At 49.6% G+C, this 20,244-nt stretch overlaps 1 protein-coding gene across 3 annotated transcripts; it reads left to right on the top strand.

The window, feature by feature from the left end:
• The first annotated feature begins 80 nt into the window (after window positions 1–80).
• Window positions 81–20,231, top strand: TEN1 (TEN1 subunit of CST complex). Of its 3 annotated transcripts, XM_013979176.3 has the most exons (5): window positions 81–302; window positions 4,340–4,448; window positions 6,521–6,617; window positions 11,640–11,797; window positions 19,826–20,231. In XM_013979176.3, exons 3-5 carry the CDS (start codon window positions 6,529–6,531, stop codon window positions 19,945–19,947), a joined length of 369 nt encoding a protein of 122 aa, XP_013834630.1. In that variant the 5' UTR covers window positions 81–302; window positions 4,340–4,448; window positions 6,521–6,528; the 3' UTR covers window positions 19,948–20,231. The 3 variants fall into 3 exon arrangements, with proteins under 3 accessions (XP_013834630.1, XP_003131235.1, XP_005653925.1); XM_003131187.5 differs by lacking the exon at window positions 4,340–4,448; XM_005653868.4 differs by lacking the exons at window positions 81–302; window positions 4,340–4,448 and adding an exon at window positions 6,101–6,307.
• The last annotated feature ends 13 nt before the right edge of the window (window positions 20,232–20,244 follow it).

Here is a 20,244-nt window from a genome sequence, read left to right as displayed (position 1 = left end):
GACGGCGCGAGTCCCCGCCCCCGCTCGCCTCCGCCCGCCCGGGCCCGCCCTTTCTCCCGCGCCGCGTGACTGCCGCGGCCGAGGCGGAGGAGGCGCCAGTGAGAGCCTCGGGGCGGGTGAGTCCCTGCCTCTCGGCGAGAGGAGCCTCAGAGCGGCCCCCGGGCAAGGGGGTGCCCGGAAGAAGGTCGAGAAACTGCAGAGGGGGGACAAGCCGGGAGCTCTCGGTAACCTAACCCCTCACCCGTCACGTGATCACGCTGGGCGGAAAGAGGCAACGTGAAGCCCCCCCGACGCCCTGACAGGTTAGCGACGGGCGGGGAAGGGGCGGGGCACCGCGTCGGAGGAGGACTGCGCCTGCGCCTTGGGACCTGCCCGCCCCGCCGCTTCGGGGTCCGTCCGCTAAAGGCCTCCCCGGAAACGCCGGTGGCCGGAACCTCTAGGGCTGCGGGCGATGCGCCTGTGGGCCTTGCGCAGTTGCTGGGGGAGGTCGTAGGATTCCGCGAAACTATCCAAGGTTGGAGGAAAAAAGGAAAAGACGGGGTCCAAAGTTGCACCGGGGAGAGGCTCCAGCTGTCTTTTGTTAAGATAATGGTATCTTTGCTGCCGGAGGCAAGGGCTGCGAGGAGCTGGGTGTGGAATTGCAGGTGCTTCCCCCCACCCACCGTTTCTGGGTGGGTGTGGACTTGGAGTGAGACTTAGAACTGTGTGTTCACAGGTCTTGGAATCCAGACTTTTCTGTTTCACAATTATCGTCGTCATCAAAGAACTAGTGTAGGAGGATTTGTAATGAAAAGCTCAAGTTGCCTATCCTCAGAAACAGCCACTGTCAACCAGTCGTGGTTTTTTATTTTGATCCCTAAAGAATTGCTCAGTAAAATACTTAACATGCTATTGAATGATTTGCTTATTTTAGTTACTTTTTGACTTCATGCCAGGGTGATCAGGTAATGGCACACTACACATCTGTATCTTTCATCTACCTTTGTAACAACATAACTAATGCCCTTTAAAAAATAAATAAAAATAAATTAAAAACTGTACACTTGCAAGCTGTTCCTTATTGCATCAGTTTTTAGTAACAGTCCTGGCAATAAGTACGGTGAGTGAGGCATTCACCTCAGACAAAAGGGAGCACCAAAAAACGAATCAAGATTAGTAGTTAGGAGTTCCCGTCGTGGCGCAGTGGTGAACGAATCCGACTAGGAACCATGAGGTTGCGGGTTCGATCCCTGCCCTTGCTCAGCGGGTTAACGATCCGGCGTTGCCGTGAGCTGTGGTGTAGATTGCAGATGAGGCTCAGATCCCGCGTTGCTGTGGCTCTGGTGTAGGCCAGTGGCTACAGCTCCGATTGGACCCCTAGCCTGGGAACCTCCATACGCCGCGGGAGCGGCCCAAGAAATAGCAAAAAGACAAAAAAAAAAAAAAAAAAGACTAGTAGTTATTTTAATAAGACATTTAAAAAAGTCAAAATGCAGGAAAATCTATGATGAATAAAACACAAAAAGTTGGAGTTCCCATCGTGGCTCAGCAGTTAGTGAACCAGACTAGTGTCTATGAGGACTCGGGATCGATCCCTGGCCTTGCTCAGCAGGTTAAGGATCCGGTGTTGTCTGTTGCAGTGAACTGTGGTGTAGGTCCCAGACTTGGCTCAGATCCCTAGTTGCTGTGGCTGTGGCATAGGCCAACAGCTACAGCTCCGATTGGACCCCTAGCCTGGGAACCTCCCTATGCCGCAGGTGCGGCCCTAAAAAACCAAAATTTTAAAGAGACAGAAACATTATTACCGATTGTTCTTTTTGGCTCAGGTTCCAATGTACCTGGGCAAGTCATGGATAACTGATGTTGTTGTTAATACCCCCGGCATTAAACTATTTGTTTGGCTACCGTGTCTTCCTCTTGTCAGAAGCTGGCTCTGGGAGTTCTCGTCGTGGCTCAGTGGTTAACGAATCCGACTAGGAACCATGAGGTTTCGGGTTTGATCCCTGGCCTCACTCAGCAGGTTAAGGATCCAGCATTGCCATGAGCTGTGGTGTAGGTGACAGACACAGCTCGGATCCCGTGTTGCTGTGGCTCTGGCATAGGCCGGCAGTTACAGCTCTGATTGGACCCCTGGCCTGGGAACCTCTATATGCAGTGGGTGTGGCCCTAGAAAAGACAAACAAACAAAAAAGCTGGCTCTGTTACTATGTTCTTCTTGGACTCCTTAATCTATAGAAATTGATAAGGAGTTCTCCTTGTACCTCAGCGGTAGCGAACCCAACTAGTATTCTTGAGCAGGTGGGTTCCATAGCTGGCCCTTCTCAGTGGGTTAAACCATTTGGCGTTACTGTGAGCTGTGGTGTAGGTTGCAGACACGGCTTGGATCTGGTGTTGCTGTGGCTGTGGTGTAGGCCAGCAGCTGCAGCTCTGATTTGACTCCTAGCCTGGGAACCTCCATGTGCTGCGGGTGTGGCCCTAAAAAGACAGGAAAAAAAAAAGAGAGAGAGAGAGAGAAAGAAAGAAATTGATAGGAGGCCAGGCAAGAAATTCAGGCAAGGCTTTACTGGGGTCCTTGCTGCAACAACACTTTCCTGCAGAAGATGAGCAACCGTTTCCCTTGCTCCTTGGGTTGGTGAGCTGGGGTGAGGGTAGTGGTGGCCCACGGGTTGGGCGAGAAGGGTGGCTTAGGTGGTCTGCCCACCCCTTTGGTGGTGCTGTGTGCAGAGAGCATGTTCAGCACCTGCTTTTGCTCCCAGCTTTTCAGAAGTGGCAGTTGGGGTTTTGTTTTGTTTTGTATCTCGTTGAGGTGGTGGTGATGGAGAGAAGTGGGCAGATCGATACATATTTTGAGGTAGAGCTGACAAATTGATGACAGGACAGGACGCATCAAAAATGACCCCTGGGGAGTCCCCACTGGGGCTCAGCAGGTTGCAGGTAGTATCCAGGAGGGTGCCAGTTCGATCCCTAGCCTCGATCACTGGGTTAAGGATCCTGCGTTGCTGTGACTGTGGTGTAGGCTGGCAGCTGTAGCTCTGATTAGACCCCTAGCCTGGAACCTCCATATGCCACCGGTGCAGCCCTAAAAAGAGCAAACACACACACACACACACACACACACACACACACACACACACACACAGGTTTTTCTTGTTCATACCATGGATTTTCCTTCCAGAAATGGATATTTTTGCCTTGGGGAATGAAAAGGACAAGTCTCGAGGTTCAGGTTTTACCATTACTCAGACTGCTAAGGACAGTATTTGAAATCCAGTTGAGCCACAAGAGAAACCTGTCCTGATTAATCTTCTCGGAAACTTTTTTTTTTTCCCTTAGGGCCACACCTTCGGCATATGGAGATTCCCAGGCCAGGGGTTGAATCAGAGCTGCAGCCGCTGGCCTGCACCACAGCCACAGCAACGCCAGATCCTTAACCCACTGAGTGGGGACAGGGATCAAACCTGCATCCTCATGGATGCTAGTCAGATTCATTTCCACTGACCCACAACGGGAACTCTGTCAGAAATTTTCTTGAATGTGCAATAACATGTGTAATGATTTATTGAGTCATCTGTGCTGATTTAACAGAGATGTCTTAAGCAAACACATGGAAACTTTTGTTTGAAGAGAAAATTGAGGTTAAAGTTTACAAAGAATATTTTGACAATATTGATTCTTCCAATCCAAGAGCATGGTGTGTCTTTCTGTTTGTGTTGTCTTTGGTTTCTTTCGTCAGTGTCTTACAGTTTTCAGAGAACAGGTCTTTTGTTTCTTTAGGTAGGTTTGTTCCTCTTTGCCCCTGCCAAAGAGTCAATGCTACTGCATGGTGATTTAATTTTTTTTTTTTTTGTCTTTTTGTCTTTTTGCCATTTCTAGGGCTACTCCCATGGCATATGGAGATTCCCAGGCTGGGGGTCTAATCAGAGCTGTAGCCACCGGCCTACACCAGAGCCACAGCAATGCCAGATCCGAGCCGCGTCTGCAACCTACACCACAGCTCATGGCAACGCCGGATCCTTAACCCACTGAGCAAGGGCAGGGATGAAACCCGCAACCTCATGGTTCCTAGTCGGATTCGTTAACCACTGAGCCAAGACGGGAACTCCTAAAATTTATTATTATTATTATTAAAGTATAGTTGATTTACAATGTTTCGTCAAGTTCTGTAGTACAAGTTTGTTTTTTTGTTGTTGAACTGCATGAGTTGTTTGTATATTTTGGAGATTAGGGCCTTGTCTGTTGCATCGTTGGCAAAGATTTCCTCCCTTTTTGGTTTTTTTAATGGTTTCCTTTGCTGTGCAAAAGCTTTTGAAGTTGATTAGGGCCCCCTGGTTTATTTGTATCTTTATTGTCATTATTCTAGGAGGTGGATCAAACAAGATGTTGCTGTGGTTCATGTCAAAGAGCCTTCTGCTTTCCAGTTTTCCAGTTTTTCCAGCACCATTTATTGAAGAGGCTGTCTTTCTTCCACTGTATGTTCTGTTCTCCTTTGTCATAGATGAGTTGCCTGTAGGTACTTGGGTTTAGAGCTGGGCTTTCTATCCTGTTTCATTGGTCTATATTTCTGTTTTTGTGCCAGTACCATATTGTTTTGACGACTGTGGCTTTGTCGTGTTGCCTAAAGTCAGGAAGCTTGATTCCTCCATTTTCTTTTTGCATTTTCAATATTGCTTTGGCTATTTGTGTGTTTCCATACAAATTTTAAAATATTCTGTTCTAGTTCTGTGAAGAATGTCTTTGGTGATTTGATAGGGGTTGCACTGAATCTGCAGATTGCCTTGGGTAGTATAGTCATTTTGACAATATTGATTCTTCCAATCCAAGAGCATGGTGTGTCTTTCTGTTTGTGTTGTCTTTGGTTTCTTTTGTCAGTGTCTTACAGTTTTCAGAGAACAGGTCTTTTGTTTCTTTAGGTAGGTTTGTTCCTAGGTATTTGTTTTGATGTGCTTGTAAATGGGATGGTTTCTCTGATTTCTCTTTCTGATCTTCCATTATTAGTATAAAGAAATGCAGTTGATTTCTGGGTATTAATTTTATAGCCTGCAACTTTGCCAAATTCAATGATGAATTTGGCAAAGACACCAGTTTTCTGGTTCTGTCTTTAGGGTTTTCTTAGTATCATATCATTTGCAAACAGTGATAGTTTTACCTCTTTTCCAATTTGGATTCCTTTTACTTCTTTTTCTTCTCTGGTTGCTGTGGCTAGATTCATGGTGATTTGTAAAATAAAAATAAATGTAATGACCTAGTTCCTTTTAGCTTAGCTTGTATAACTTGAGAGTAGAAAATTACTTTTAAAAAGATTCTAGGAGTTCCTATCATGGCTTAGTGGTTAACGAATCCGACTAGGAACCATAAGGTTGCGGGTTCGATCCCTAGCCTTGCTCAGTGGGTTAAGGATCCGGCGTTGCTGTGAGCTGTGGTGTAGGTCACAGACATGGCTCGGATCCCGCGTTGATGTGGTTTTGGCATAGGCTGGCAGCTACAGCTCCAATTAGACCCCTAGCCGGGAACCTCCATATGCCGCGAGTGTGGCCCCAGAAAAGACCAAAAAAAAAAGAAAGAAAGATTCTACAGTTTCAGCATTTTGCTAGATTGGATGGGATTATCCTCATTTTCCAAATCAGGAACCACCGTATTTTTTCTTCTCTTGGCTGTTTTGGGGGTTTTGTTTTTTGCTTCTCTCTCATGCCAGAGATGAATAGGGGGCTGTCTTTCGTGACCAGACAGCTCTGCTCCTGGGTCACAGCAATTAGAGACATCTGTACTTACAGGAAGAGGACTGGGACTTGGCCAGCTGCTTTTGCACTGTGCTGGCCAAACTTGTCCAGGCACAAAATACTGACATGACTGTGGAACATTGGCCAACAACACAGCCCAGGGAGCCTCCTCTTTAGGGGATATTGCAAACAATTGTGCAAGATGTGAATTTATATTAAACCTCTGGACTAAAGCTCTGTCGTCAGATTTCCGCAAGGATCTTACCCAGGATTATATATATATGAGAAAAAAGCCAAGAGCAGTCTGTATACCTGTGTACTCATATTGGTTTGTCCGCATAATGAAACGACAGCAATGTATGACGATGGTCTCCTCCAGAGCGGGAGTCGGCAAGCATCAGCACAGGCCAGGCCAGACATCACTGTTTTTGTAAATAAAGGCTGAAGGGAATAAAGGCCTCTCCCTCGTGATGTGCTGTCTGAGAGTTTTCATCCTATGATGGCAGAACTGAGACGCTGCGGCAAACATCACACGTCACCGTCTGCCATTCCGACCCCTGCTTCAGGGGCTCAGGGAGGGAATGGGCCACATAGAAGGGGGAGCAGGAAAGGTACATTTCCACGTAGATCTTTTGTGTGTTGCTTTGTTTTTTAAAGTGTGTGAGCGCTTAACCTATCCAAAAAATCTTTAAAAATTTTAACATACCTCCTCCCGGAACTAGCTTTTGGGACGTTGCTGGTCTCAGGTGTCTGTTAATCTCCACCTTGGGTGGGCTTGGTTTGTCAGAAATCTTCAGAAATCCATCTCAGCTATTTCGTTTCAGGAGCACGGATGCTGCCCCAACCTGGGATCTATTACTTTCCCTGGGAAGTTAGTGCCGGCCACGTTCCTGATGGGAACACACTGAGAACTTTTGGCAGGTAAGATCGTTTTTTTCACACGCTGGGAGGATGTTTTAAAAAAAAAAAAATGAAAACTTTCTTTTTTAAAACTAAAAATTTTAGGAGTTCCCATTGTGGCGCAATGGAAACAAATCCGACTAGGAACCATGAGGTTGAGGGTTCGATCTCTGGCCTTGCTCAGTGGGTTAAGGATCCGGCGTTGCCGTGAGCTGTGGTGTAGGTAGCAGACGTGGCTCGGATCTGGCATTGCTGTGACTGTGATGTAGGCCTGGCAGCTGTAGCTCCGACTAGACCCCTAGCCTGGGAACCTCCATATGCTGCAGGTGCGGCCCTAAAAAAAAGTGAAAACTAAAAATGTAAAAAATTATTATTATTTTCATTTTAGAGTTGCACCTGTGGCATATGGAAGCTCTCAGGCTAGATGTCAAATCAGAGCTCCAGCTGGGGCTTATGCCACAGCCCTGGCGCATCTGTGACCTGCACACCAGCTTGTGGCAATTCCGGATCCTTAACCCACTGAGCCAAAAGGGGAACTCCTAAAAAATTATTTTTAATGTACATATTTGTAATTATTTTCAAAAATGATTTTAATGGTCTTTTTATATTTTAGATTTATGTTTTACTTTATTTATTTATTTTTTTAAATTTTTATTTATTTATTTTTATTTATTTATTTTTTGTCTTTTGTTTTGTTGTTGTTGTTGTTGTTGTTGTTGCTATTTCTTGGACCGCTCCCGCGGCATATGGAGGTTCCCAGGCTAGGGGTTGAATCGGAGCTGCAGCCACCGGCCTACGCCAGAGCCACAGCAACGCGGGATCCGAGCCGCGTCTGCAACCTACACCACAGCTCACGGCAACGCCGGATCGTTAACCCACTGAGCAAGGGCAGGGACCGAACCCGCAACCTCATGGTTCCTAGTCGGATTCGTTAACCACTGCGCCACGACGGGAACTCCTATGTTTTACTTTAAAGTATACATTTTCAAAATTATTTTAAAATCATCTTATAATTTCATTTATAATTTCATCTAATTATGTAAAGAATGCTAAAAAAATTAATACATATTCACTGTAAAAAAACTAGGCAATCCGTAAGTGAGCAAAAATCACTTGGAATCCCACTGTCTGGACAACCACCTACTGCTAGCCTTTTGGTGATTACATGCTTTTTCGTGTGTTTCTGTATGTTTATGTGTAGATGTGGGTGGGTGGGTGTACACACAACATATGTATATCCGTATATACTGTGATAGTCACATACTGCTGTGTAACAAATCACTCCAAAATTTAGTAGCTTAAAATGACAACAAATGCTTATTTTTTCCTACTAACTGTGGGTTAGGAGTTTGGGAGTGGCTTAGCTGGGGAGGGGTTGAATTGGAGCTGCAGCTGCCTGGCTACCCCACAGCTCACGGCACCTCGAGATCCTTAACCCACTGAGCGAGTCCAGGGATGCACTTGCAACCAAGCGGATCCTCATCAGATTCGTTTCTGCCGCGCCGCAGTGGGGACGCCACTCGGACTCACTTTTTAGATTACAGTCAAGACATCAGCCAGGGCTGCCAGCACCTGCCGGCTGGTCTGGGCCTGAAGGGTCTGCGTCTAGGTGACTCGCAGGTGTGGGAGCGGCGTGTGGCCTGTCGTCACAAAGGCTCCGTGCCTCACCGTGTAGATTTTCCCGTCCGGTTACTTGAGGGTCTAGACACCGTGGCCCCATGGCCTTCCCCAGAGTGACTGATGCAACAGAGACAGCAAAGAGAAAGCCATGCGGTCAACGACCTGAACGCGGAAGTCAGTCCAGGTTCGCGCCAGTCAGGGTCGAGGGGGTCCACACGGGGGTGCGGACACCAGGAGAAGAGGATCACGGGAGCGCCTGGAAGGCACGACTGTACATCCGTGGGGCGCTAGTTTATCCTCGATGGGATCCTCTCATCTCACGCTGTGGTACCATTGACACATTTACCCGGGTGCGCGAGACCTCGTTCCATGCCAGATGCGTAGATCTATATCATCACTTTACATCTTTATTTTTAATTGCTTTTCTTTTTTGGCTGGAAGTTCCCAGGCCAGGGACTGAATCTGAGCCACAGCTACGACCTACGTCATAGCTGCGGCAACGCTGGATCCTTAACCTGCTGTGCCATAGCAGGAACTCCGGTATTATCACTTGGAGTAGATTCATTTTATTTCCTTGCCTAGATGTACCATAATCAAATCACATCAAAATACCGTGATTGAATCACATTCGATTTACGTAACCAAAACACACTGCTTGTCAACAGAGAGAGAGACATCGGCGTCATGGAGTGGGGCAAGAATGATCATTTCAACAAGTGGTTCTAGAACCACTACTAGTACCCTTTTCATTCTTTATTTCTTCATTCTTTGGCCACATTGCGCAGCAGCTTGATGTGGGATCTCAGGTCCCAGACCGGGAACTGAACCTGGGCCACAGCAGTGAAAGCACTGAGTCCTATCCACCAGCCTAGGCTACCAGGGAGCTCCCTACTCCTACTGTTTTTGTGGGGGTAAAAAACCCCCTTGAGGGAGTTCCCATCATGGTGCAGTGGTTAACAAATCCGACTAGGAACGATGAGGTTGCAGGTTCGGTCCCTGCCCTTGCTCAATGGGTTAACGATCCAGCGTTGCCGTGAGCTGTGGTGTAGGTTGCAGACGCGGCTCTGGTCCCGAGTTGCTGTGGTTCTGGCGTAGGCTGGCAGCTACAGCTCCAATTCGACCCCTAGCCTGGGAACCTCCATATGCTGCAGGAGCAGCCCAAGAAAGAGCAAAAAAAAACCACAAAAAAACCCCTTGATCCCTACCCCATAGCATACCCCCCAAAAAAATTCAAACTGGACCATAGATGCATAAGCTAAAACTACAAAATGTTCAAAAGAAAACAGGAGAAAATCTGCACAGCATTGAGCTAGACAAAGACGTAGTCACAGAAAGCAAAAACCATAATAGAAAAATCATGAATAAACTGCATTTCAATACAATTAGAAGCTTCTCATCAAAAGATACCATTAAGGGAGTGCCTGCTGTGGCATGTGGGGTACGAACCTGACTGCAGGGGCTCAGGTCATAATCAAGGAGTTCCTGCTGTGGCTCACCAGTAACAAACCCAACTAGTATCCATGTGGGTGCAGGTTCCATCCCTGGCCTCGCCGAGTGGGTTAAGGATCCGGCATCGCCGTGAGCTGTGGTGTAGGTTGCAGACACGGCTCGGATCCCACGTTGCTGTAGCTGTGGCTGTGGTGTAGGCCAGCAGCTGTAGCTCCAATTGGACCCCTAGCCTGGGAAGTTCCATATGCCAAGTGTGTAGCCCTAAAAAGACATTAAGAAAAAAAAAGAATCCAATAATAAGAAGACAAGTTATTGTTAAAACGCGTAAAGCATTCGAACAGATGCTAAAGAAGATACACAGATGGTAAGCACATGAAGATGTGTCCAGCATCACGCATCATTAGGGAAATGCCAATTAAAACCACAGTGGGAGTTCTCCAGCAGCACAGCAGTTTAAGAATCTGGTGTGGTCACTGCAGCAGCTTGGGTTGCTGCTGTGGCACAGATTTGATCCCTGGCCTGGGAAGGTCCACATGCCTCGGGTGTGGACCAAAAAACCCCAAAACAAAACCCCACCATGATACAGAATTTCATATCCAGTAGAGTGGCTAAGATTCAAGAGACCAATCCTATCAAATGCTGACAAGGAAGTGGAAGACTCGTAAGCCTTGTACATGGCTCGGGGGAAGGGTGGCATAGCTTCTTTGAAAATCGGTTTGGCCGTTTCCTTTAAACAGACTGACCAGATGACCCAGAAATCCTACTTGGGTCTTTCCCCAAGAGAAGTGAAAACATATATCAGCTCAAAGGCTTCTATGCAAACCTTATACCAGTTTATTCGTAATACCCAACTGGTAGCAAACCAGGGGAATGGATAATGAAAATTCATTTATCCACTTGGCAGAGTGCTGCTGAGCAAGGAAAAGAAACAAACTACTGATTTACCTGGCTGCATAAACGAGTCTCAAAAGCATGATGCTGCGTGAAGGAAGCTACACAGAGAAGCATACAAGCTTGAGTAGGCAGACTCATCACTGGAGACCAAGAGCAGATCAGAAGTTGCCTGGGGTGGGAGATGGGGAGAGTGGGTTCAGAGGAGCACAGGGGAACTTTTGGGGGTGGTGGTGAGACAGCACCTACTTTGGTTTGGTTTGGTTTTTGCTTTTGAGGGCCGCACCTGCGGCATATGGAGGGTCCCAGGCTAGGGGTGGAATTGAAGCTGTAGTTGCTGGCCACAACCACAGCCACCGCCACGCCAGATCTGAGCCACATCTTCGACCCACACCAGAGCTCATGGCAATGCTGGATTCTTAACCCACTGAGTGAGGCCAGGGATTGAACCTGCGTCCTCATGGATCCTAGTCGGGTTCGTTACCAGAGCCATGACAGGAATCCTGACAGTATCTACTTTTGTAGCCACTCACTGAGCAAGTGCCTTTGAATGCCTGTAATTTGTTTCTCAGTCACATACATTAAAACCATGTTTTCTGTTGCTGCCGTTTTAATGTCTCTGGTCCAAGTGAGAGTGAACATTTTCCTCTGGATGTTTTTGGCCTTAGAACCTTTTTTTTGCTTTTTAGGGCCACTTTTGTGGCATATGGAGGTTTCCGGGCAAGGGGTCTAATAGGAGCTAAGCAACCAGCCTACGCCACAGCCACAGCCATGCCAGATCCTTAACCCATTGAGCAAGGCCAGGGATCGAACCTGCAACCTCATGGTTCCTAGTCGGATTTGTTTCTGCTGCGCCACGACGGGAACGCCCTCAGAACCTTTTGAGCTTTGTGGTGGTTCTGTCCATGGATAGAAATGATTGTGCTGGAGCTCCCTGGTGGCTCTGTGGCTTAAGGACTCAGCACTGTCACTGCTGTGGCTTGGGTTCTGTCCCTTGCCTGGGAACCTCTGCATACCATGGGCCTGCGCCCCCCCCCCCACAAAAAAATGAAAAGAAATGATCATGCTTACCTTGACCTCCAGGTTGTGCAGCTACGACCTGACCCAGTCCCGAGTGACCCTGATGGCTCAGCACCGGTCTGACCAGCACCGGATCCTCGTCTGTACCGAGTTGGTGGAACCGTTCCAAGCCCAGGTCGGCTCCCTCTACACTGTGCTGGGGGAGCTGGAGCGCCAGGAGGGTAAGCGGTGGCCTCGCGCCCCTTTTTACTCTGGGGCCTGACTGGGGTAGTGTTTTGGGTGCCTGGGCCTGGCTTCTGGCCCAACAGGAGTGCCTCCTCGGGGTTCTGATTCCTTCCAAATCCTCCCAGTGAGTCCAGGGCTCCTAGGAACCAGAAGTGATTGTGCTCGTGGTGGACCTGCCATAGGGAAGTGGGAGAAAACCAACTATTAATCTCCTTTCTTTTCTTTCTTTCTTTTTTTTTTTTTTGGTCTTTTTGCCTTTTCTAGGGCCACCCCCATGGCATATGGAGTTCCCAGGCTAGGGGTCTAATCAGAGCTACAGCTGCTGGCCTATGCCAGAGCCACAGCAACACCAGATCTGAGCTGCATCTGCAAGCTAAACCACAGCTCACAGCAACGCCAGATCCCTAACCCTCTGAGCAAGGCCAGGGATAGAACCCGAAATATCATGGTTCCTAGTTGGATTCGTTTCCGCTGTGCTACGACGGGAACTCCTGAAGGTTGCTCTTTAAAACCTCGGTAGTCAGGAGTTCCCGTCGTGGCTCACCAGTAACGAACCAGAACAGTATCCATGAGGACACGGGCTCAATCCCTGGCCTCATTCAGTGGGTTAAGGATCCGGCGTTGCCGTGAACTGTGGTGTAGGTCACAGACACGCCACAGATCCTGAGTTGCTGTGGCTGTGGTGTAGGCTGGCAGCTGTGCTCTGATTAAACCCCTAGCCTGGGTACTTCCATGTGGTGCACCTGCGGCCCTTAAAAAACAAACAAACAAGCAAAAAAACTAATTGCAGCAGCTTGATCGCTGCAGAGTGTGGGTTTGCTCCCCAGCCCCATACAGTGGGTTGAAGGATGTGTTATTGCCAAAGCTGCAGCTTTGATTCAGTCCCTGGCTCAGAACTTTCATATGTTGTGGGTGCAGCCATAAAAAAAAAAGAAAAGAAAAGAAAGAAAAAAGTTGTAAATTTATACTGATGGGCATGAAAAGATGTTCACAGTATCATACTAAGAAAAAGCAGTCCTGTGATTTCATTTTTATTAGATTTGTTTATACACGTAAAAATTTGAAATATTATTTACCAAAATGTTGTAACTAATTATTTCTGAGTCATGAGATTGTAGGATTCCTTATACTTTTATTAGCTTTTTTTTTTTTTTTTTTTGGTTTTTAGGGCCACACCTGAGGCATATAGAAGTTCCCAGGCTAGGGGTCGAATTGGAGCTGCAGCTGCCGGCCTACCCCACAGCCACAGCCGCAGGGATCTGAGCTCCCTGCACGAGGCCAGGGAGCAAACCTACATCCTCGTGGATGCTCGTCAGATCTGTTTCCACTGTGCCATAGCGGGAATTCCCGCAAATATTAATCCTAAAAGTGGAATTTTGCTCCGTTAGAGACAAACATTTATGTTTCTTGATTTTTGTTACCAGCTTATTTTCTAACAGCTGCAGGAGTTGTTTTTAACTGGGATGAAATACACTTGAACAAGAAGTAATTAAATCGGGCTGACTTTAATTACATTTCATTTAATAGAAGTTAATCTTTATTCGGGCTAACGCCTTTGAGCTCAGAGTCCCTGCTCTCATAATTGATTTGAGAGGAGTTGCAGAGGGAGGGCTGGAAGTGCGCCCAAAGGCCCTTAAATAAATTATTTACTCTGCACCGCAGCCCAAACCACCTGCAGCTCCCCTCTGCCCTCCTGGCCCGGACAGTGTCCTGGCAGCTCCTGGACGCTGACTGCCCAGGATCTGGAACTCAAAGACCTGATGGCAAATACAGAGAGGGCTTGAAAGGTATAAATTCAACCCACACGATTTTTTAAAATTTAATGCCTTCAAATCAAGCGTGCCCAGAAGGAGAACGGCAGTACCCAGGAGCCCGCCTGTACCCGGCCCCGGGACTTGGCAGCGATCCACATCCCTCTCTTCTGTGACGTCACTGCCCCCATCCTCCGCCCTGTTTTGCGGGTGTGTTTCAGGGCACGTCTGACCTCATCTCCCGAGCCTGTAAATTCCTCAGCGTGTGTCTCTAACGTCATCACAGTCACACGCAACAGACCTGATGCCTGTTCCTTGTGTATCCTAACACGTGCCCCGTCATGTCCATTCCCCTCCTCCACCCCAAACGGCTTTTTACAGTTTGGGTTCATTTAAAAGCAGGAGGCAGGAGTTCCCATCGTCGTGGTGCATTGGAAACAGATCCGACTAGGAACCATGAGGCGGCAGGTTCGATCCCTGGCCTCGCTCAGTGGGTGAAGGATCCAGCGTTGCCGTGAGCTGTGGGGCAGGTTGCAGATGTGGCTTAGAGCTGGTGTGGCTGTGACTGTGGTGTAGGCCGGTGGCTGTAACTCCTATTCAACCTCGGGAACTTCCATGTGCCTCGGGAGCGGCCCTAAAAAAATCAATCAATAAATACATGGGAGTTCCCATCGTGGCGCAGTGGTTAACGAATCTGACTAGGAACCATGAGGTTGCGGGTTCGGTCCCTGCCCTTGCTTCAGTGGGTTAAGGATCCGGCGTTGCCGTGAGCTGTGGTGTAGGTTGCAGACTCGGATCCCACGTTGCTGTGGCTCTGGCATAGGCCTGTGGCTACAGCTCCGACTGGACCCCTAGCCTGGGAACCTCCATATGCCGCAGGAGCGGCCCAAGAAATGGCAAAAAGACAAAATAAATAAATAAATAAATACATACATGAATAAAAGCAGGAGGCCGAGTCTATACGTTGACTTTGGGTCATACACAGTCTCTACAATGGTTCTGTCTTCTTTCTTTTTCTCCTTTTGGCTGCACCCACAGCATTTGGAAGTCCCCGGGCCAGGGATTGAACCTGCGCCACAGCAGTGACAACGCTGGCTCCTCCACCCGCTTAGCCACCGTGGAACTCCCATTTTTTTTCTTTTAAATGCCATTTATTGGAAAACTGTGACCTGGAATTAGCTGATTGCTTCCTCCGGATGCATTAAACCTGCTCCTTCTGCCCTCGAGTCTCTCCTGCTTTTTTCTGAGTGGATTGTATTTCAGGGAAACCAAAAGCTCGGACGAGGGAAAGTTCTTTAGAGAAGAATCTCAGTAAATACACGCAGGAGAAATCATTAAATTCTAAAGTCACCACTTTAAAAGCCCTAAGGACATCATACATCCAGCAACAGCCATCAATCACCAGCTGATAAAATCATTTGGTGAAGCTGGCTGGCATCGGGCCTGTCCGATCAATCCAACATTTCAAAAAGCAGAGCGATAATCAGGTGACTCTGGTGTGATGCACCCGAAGAGCACAGAGGGTTCCACCCTGAAGTATTCTTGCCAAAAACAAAAAACAAAAAACAAAACAAAACCTTGGTGATCAAGCCTCAGCCCCAGCCGCGTTCTTCCCAGGCTCTGGCGAGTTCACCACTTCTCATTGTTTTCATCACAGCCTGTAACTTTTTTCTCTGTTCAATTTTTCCGCTCTGTTCCTAATTTCTGAGGACCACATGCCCATCATTCGTGACTGACACAAGGCAAGAGCGCTGCTGGCGAGGAGGGGAGGGCGGGGGTGGTGCGAACTTTAACTCCAGCTGGAGGTGGCATGTCAGGCCCCTGGCTAGGTCTTAAGTCCTGTGGTGACGCAGAGGTCAGCCAGACCCAGATCTTGCCCTATGGCAAGGTTGGCAGTTCTGACAGTGGACAAAAGCCACTTCAAATCGTCTCTCTGGCATTTCTGCCCACAAAGCAAAGAAACGCCAGCCCTACGCCCTACGCTTCCAGTCCGGGGATTAACGGGTGGGGCACAGCCTCTCCCCAGCTCTGCTGCCGGGGCCACGTGAAGTCCCAGGCTGAAGGTTCCTTGCCTGCAGTGGGAGGCTGCCCCAGAGCTCCGCTCTCCATAAATCCCACCTGTTCTGCTTTTCGTCCCCCTGACCACTGGGTCCTGTTGTGTCTTCTCGAACCTTTGCTCCTCTGTCTTAAAGCCCCTTCTTATGCTCTAGCCTCCTCTGGGCCTTGCAATGAAACCTGCCCCCCGCCGCCCCCCACCAGGAGCCTCAAGCACATCAGAGAACCTGAGGTGGGGCCATAATCCTACTGGTTCCGCGGGTTTGTCACCGCACACAATGCCCACCTCTGCCCCACTGCTCCCAGTTCTGCCAACGCCCACCTCTGCCCCACTGCCGCCTCCCACAGGCCCAGAACGGCCCCGCCTCTGCCGCTTGAAACTAGGCGGCTCCATCTTCAGTGTCTTTCTGCTCTCTGCTGTGTCACCCAGCGGGACCCAAAGACTTTGACCTGCTGGGTTTTCCCCCCTTCTCCCCGCTCCAGCTGGACCTCGCTGTCGTGTCAACCACTTTCCTGGCAGAAGTTCCAAGCCCTCGCCATCCAACACTCCTCGCGGGCTAAACCTGCACCCTTTCCGGTCCCACCCAGCTGTGGACGGAGAAAGGCCCCAAAGCTCCGGGGCTTCCTAGCACAACAGCTGCAAGCTCTCTTCTCTCCTCAGGGCCCTCCAGGCTTGCCTAGAACTCCTGCCCCGGGTCTGGCCAGTCCCCTCTCCCCCGTCTGCAACAGAGCTATTTCAGACGTGCACCTGTCACACACCTGTCACGCAGGGTGTTCACACTCATCCCCTCCTGCCTACATCCCGGGTAAAACTGAGGCCAGAGCAGCAGTCTCTCCTGGAAAATGCATCCTCACCCCCCAGTCCTCCTTTGCTGCAGGCTGGGAGGGAAGAGGGTCCCTCCTGCCCTAGGCACAGCCCCTGTGCTGCAACACGTGTGGCCAGTCACCCTCCCGCAGGGACTTTGCTGTCTCCGCTGAATCCTTAACCTTTATATGCAGGAAGGGAAGTTACCCCTGGTTCTTGCCTCCCAGCATATAAAGCGCTCAAGCCTCTTCTAAGGTAAAACAGGAGCAGCAAAAATAATGTCAACCCCGGCTCTGGATCCCTGCCCAGGGATGAGCCTCCTCTCACAAACTCCCCGAAAGACGGTCCGGGCCCCATATCACCCCTTCCTTACCTCTGGCTCACACCTCGACCCACTGCATTCCGGCTGCTTTTGCATCAGCTCCTCCTCTGCTGCAGTTTCTCGATCTAGCCTTGCAGGTACAAAGGCTCGTTCGTACAGTCCTTTCTCTCTCCCCTGAAGTGCTCTTCAAATGCTGTTCTCTTAGTCCTTTTACACAGACTTTTTCCTCTCTCTTTTTTTTTCCGTCTTCTTAGCACTGTACCTGCGGCATACAGAGGTTCCCAGGCTAGGGATCCAATCTGAGCTACAGCTGCCGGCCTACACCACAGCCACAGCAACGTGGGATGCGAGCCATGTCTGCGACCTACAACCACAGCTCACAGCAACACTGGATCCTTAACTCACTGAGCGAGGCCAGGGATCGAACCCACGTCCTCATGGATACTAGTCAGGTGCCCACCACAGGAACTCCTACGGAGACCTTTCAAAGACGGACTAAGGGATTCGCCTGGTTTGCCCCTGTGATAATCCTATTTCTAAAGCTCACTTCCATTGTAAATAACTTTTCTGCGTTCATGGGGGGGAAATTCACACGTCTTATCTCCAGCTCAGAGGAAAGAGCTGATAGGCAACACTGTAAGGAGAGTTCTGCACAATTAAGTCCAAGAACTAAGAAAATCTTCATACAGGAAGTTTGGAAACATGTGACCTGTGCTCCTACTTTGAGATTTTTGGGGGGCCGGGGGGCACACCTGTGGCACACGGAGGTTCCTGGGCCAGGATTTGAATCTGAGCCACAGCCATGGCAACGCTGAGTCATTAAGCCACTGCACCTGGCCGGGGACCAAACAGGGCGCCTCAGCAACCTGGGTCCGATCTTTAACCCGCTGGGCCAGAGCAGGAACGCCCCTATGTTGAGGTTTTTAAATGGTTAACTAGAGCACTTTGATATTCGTCCTTGCTCTCCGTGTTGTCCTAAACCCAGGCGGATGCTCTGTGCAAACTATTTACGGCCACGTGTGTCACAAGCAAAGGTCTCGGCTGGCGTTCTCTGGTGGCTCAGCAGGTTAAGGGTCTGACATTGTCACGCTTGTGTCTCTGGTTACTGCTGTGAGGCAGGTCTCATCCCTGGCCCAGGAACTTCTGTATGCCATGGGGCACAGCCCAAAAGAAGAGAAAAAGGAAGAGGTCTAGGCATTTCAGCGCCAAGTGAAGTTTAGGCAGATACCCTGTTTGTTGATGGTCCGTATAGATAATCTAGGTATTATTTTTTGTCTTTTGTGGGGTTTTTTTGCTCTCCCTCTCTCTCTCTCTTTTTTTTTTTAGGGCTGAATCCATGGCATATGGAAGTTCCCAGGCTATGGGTTGAATCGGAGCCGTTGCTGCTGGCCTACACCACAGCCACAGTCACACCAGATCTGAGCCGCATCTGCAACCTACACCACAGCCCACGGCAACGCCGGATCGTTAACCCACTGAGCGAGGCCAGGGATCGAACCCGCAACCTCATGGTTCCTAGTTGGATTCGTTTCCGCTGCGCCACGACAGAAGGGAGGCTTGGATCAGAGTGAGCTTCTATCTCACAAGGGCATCAAAAGAAAATAGAACATTGAGTCTACTCGTTGACGTGCCCAGAGAACCAAACCCAGAATAACAACCTATTAGGGCAAAACCACAGAAGTCTTTCCCGTTTGGTGTCACCTGATCTTTGATAAGCTTTCCGTCAGGTCACCACAGCACGTTAGAAGCGCCCCCAGCCCCCTGTTCAGGGCAGAATGACTTTCCCCTGTAAGGTGAGGCTCTCCCCTTGGATGGATTGCATGTGGGGTACTCTTTGCCCTAATTTCTTTCTTTCTTTCTTCCTTTCTTTCTTCCTTCCTTCCTTCCTTTCTTTCGTTTTTTCTTTCTTTCTTTTCTTTCTTTCTTTCTTTTCTTTCTTTCTTTGCCACCCTGTGGTAGATGGAGTTCTTGGGCCAGAGATCGGATCTGAGCTGCAGTTGCGGCAATGCCCAATCTTTAACCCACTGTGCTGGGCCAGGGATTGAACCTGCGTCCCAGGGTTCCCAAGAGGCTGCCAATTCCATTGCACCACAGTGGGAACAACTGCTCCAACTTCTTTTCTTTTTTCTTTCTTTCTTTTTTTTTTTTTTTTTCTGTCTTTTTAGGGCTTTACTGGCAGCATGTGGGAAGTTCCCAGGCTAGGGGTTCAGTCGTAGCTGCACCCACCGGCTACGCCAGAGCCACGGCAACGCGGGATCCGAGCGGCGTCTGCAACCTACACCACAGCTCACGGCAACGCCGGATCTTAACCCACTGAGCGAGGCCAGGGATTGAAACTTCGTCCTCATGGTTCCTAGTCAGATTCATTTCCGCTGCACCATGACGGGAACTCCCTACCCCAATTTCTAATGCCAGTGTGCCCTGGGATTCCAAGGGGACCTTCCCTTGGTGCAGATGGAGAACTAGGCTGGTCGTTGAGACCTCTCCTCAGCTCCGGGCATTTGGGACCTCCAGAGAAGCTGGCAGGAGTGAAGATGACAACAGAGGGAAGCAGAGGGTCCACTTTTCTGAGCCTCCTCCCTGGAGAAGTGGAATTTCCAAGCTCCTAAGTTCCAGGCATGTGCCTGCAGAGCATGGTGGGCCCGCAGTTCTGAGGCCGAGGCAGGCCAATTTACCAACATCCCTTGGAGTTCCCGTCGTGGCTCAGTGGTTACGAATCCGACTAGGAACCATGAGGTTGCGGGTGCAATCCCTGGCCTTGCTCAGGGGGTTAAAGATCCAGCGTTGCCGTGAGCTGTGGTGTAGGTCGCAGACTCGGCTCAGGTCCCGAGTTGCTGGGGCTCTGGTGTAGGCCGGTGGCTACAGCTCCGATTAGACCCTTAGCCTGGGAACCTCCATGTGCTGTGGGAGTGGCCCTAGACAAGGCAAAAAGACAAAAACAAAACCAAACCAACATCCCTTAATCCATCTTTCATACCTGCGCGGTCAGACTCAGGACGGGGAAACCAGTCGAGGAGAAACGGCTGGAATGCCTCTGCAGAGTGTGTGCCGACACGGCGGGTACCTGTCTCCTGTTGTCTGTGTTTTTCAGGTGGAGGCTCCGTGGTGAAGGCCCGGGTGCTGACTTGCGTGGAAGGAATGAATCTACCTCTGTTAGAACAAGCCATCCGGGAGCAGAGGCAGTACCTGCAAGAGAGGGACGGAGGCCAGTAGGGAAAAAAAAAAGCGGGGGGCAGCTCCTGGCAAGACTGCGATCCAGCTGTGCTGCGGAGAAGATGCAGAAGCTTCCCTGGAGAGATGACCTTTTCTGGGGCCGGAGAGAAGAGAGGCGGGGTTGCTAATCGGAACTGTCCCAGAGCCTGGGGTGTGAGACTCTGAAGCCTGACCACCCCTCCCCACCGCAGAAGGCCGGGCTCTGGGGTGCCGGGGGCTGGGCTTCCTGTGCTGTCCTGGAGGCTTCCAGAAGGTCCTTGTGAATAAAGCCTGGTGGTGGCCCAGCCGTGTGTGCAC

This window comes from Sus scrofa, chromosome 12, assembly GCF_054392235.1.
Source record: "Sus scrofa isolate SSC_HxYL_T2T_F1_AM1 chromosome 12, Sscrofa_HxYL_maternal_Yorkshire_Landrace_v2.0, whole genome shotgun sequence".
NCBI classification, from domain to species: Eukaryota; Metazoa; Chordata; class Mammalia; order Artiodactyla; family Suidae; genus Sus; species Sus scrofa.
The sequence above is the reverse complement of the archived record's forward strand: the minus strand, read 5'-3'. Positions and strand labels throughout refer to the sequence as shown.

What these genes read in the sequence shown, in the direction of transcription:
- TEN1 (XM_005653868.4), top strand. Translation starts at nt 6,193, where the DNA reads ATGATGGCAGAACTGAGACGCTGCGGCAAACATCACACGTCACCGTCT. An exon ending in TAGAAGGGGGAGCAGGAAAG is followed by an intron (nt 6,308 to 6,520) that starts GTACATTTCCAC and finishes ATTTCGTTTCAG; the next exon opens with GAGCACGGATGCTGCCCCAA. An exon ending in ACACTGAGAACTTTTGGCAG is followed by an intron (nt 6,618 to 11,639) that starts GTAAGATCGTTT and finishes CTTGACCTCCAG; the next exon opens with GTTGTGCAGCTACGACCTGA.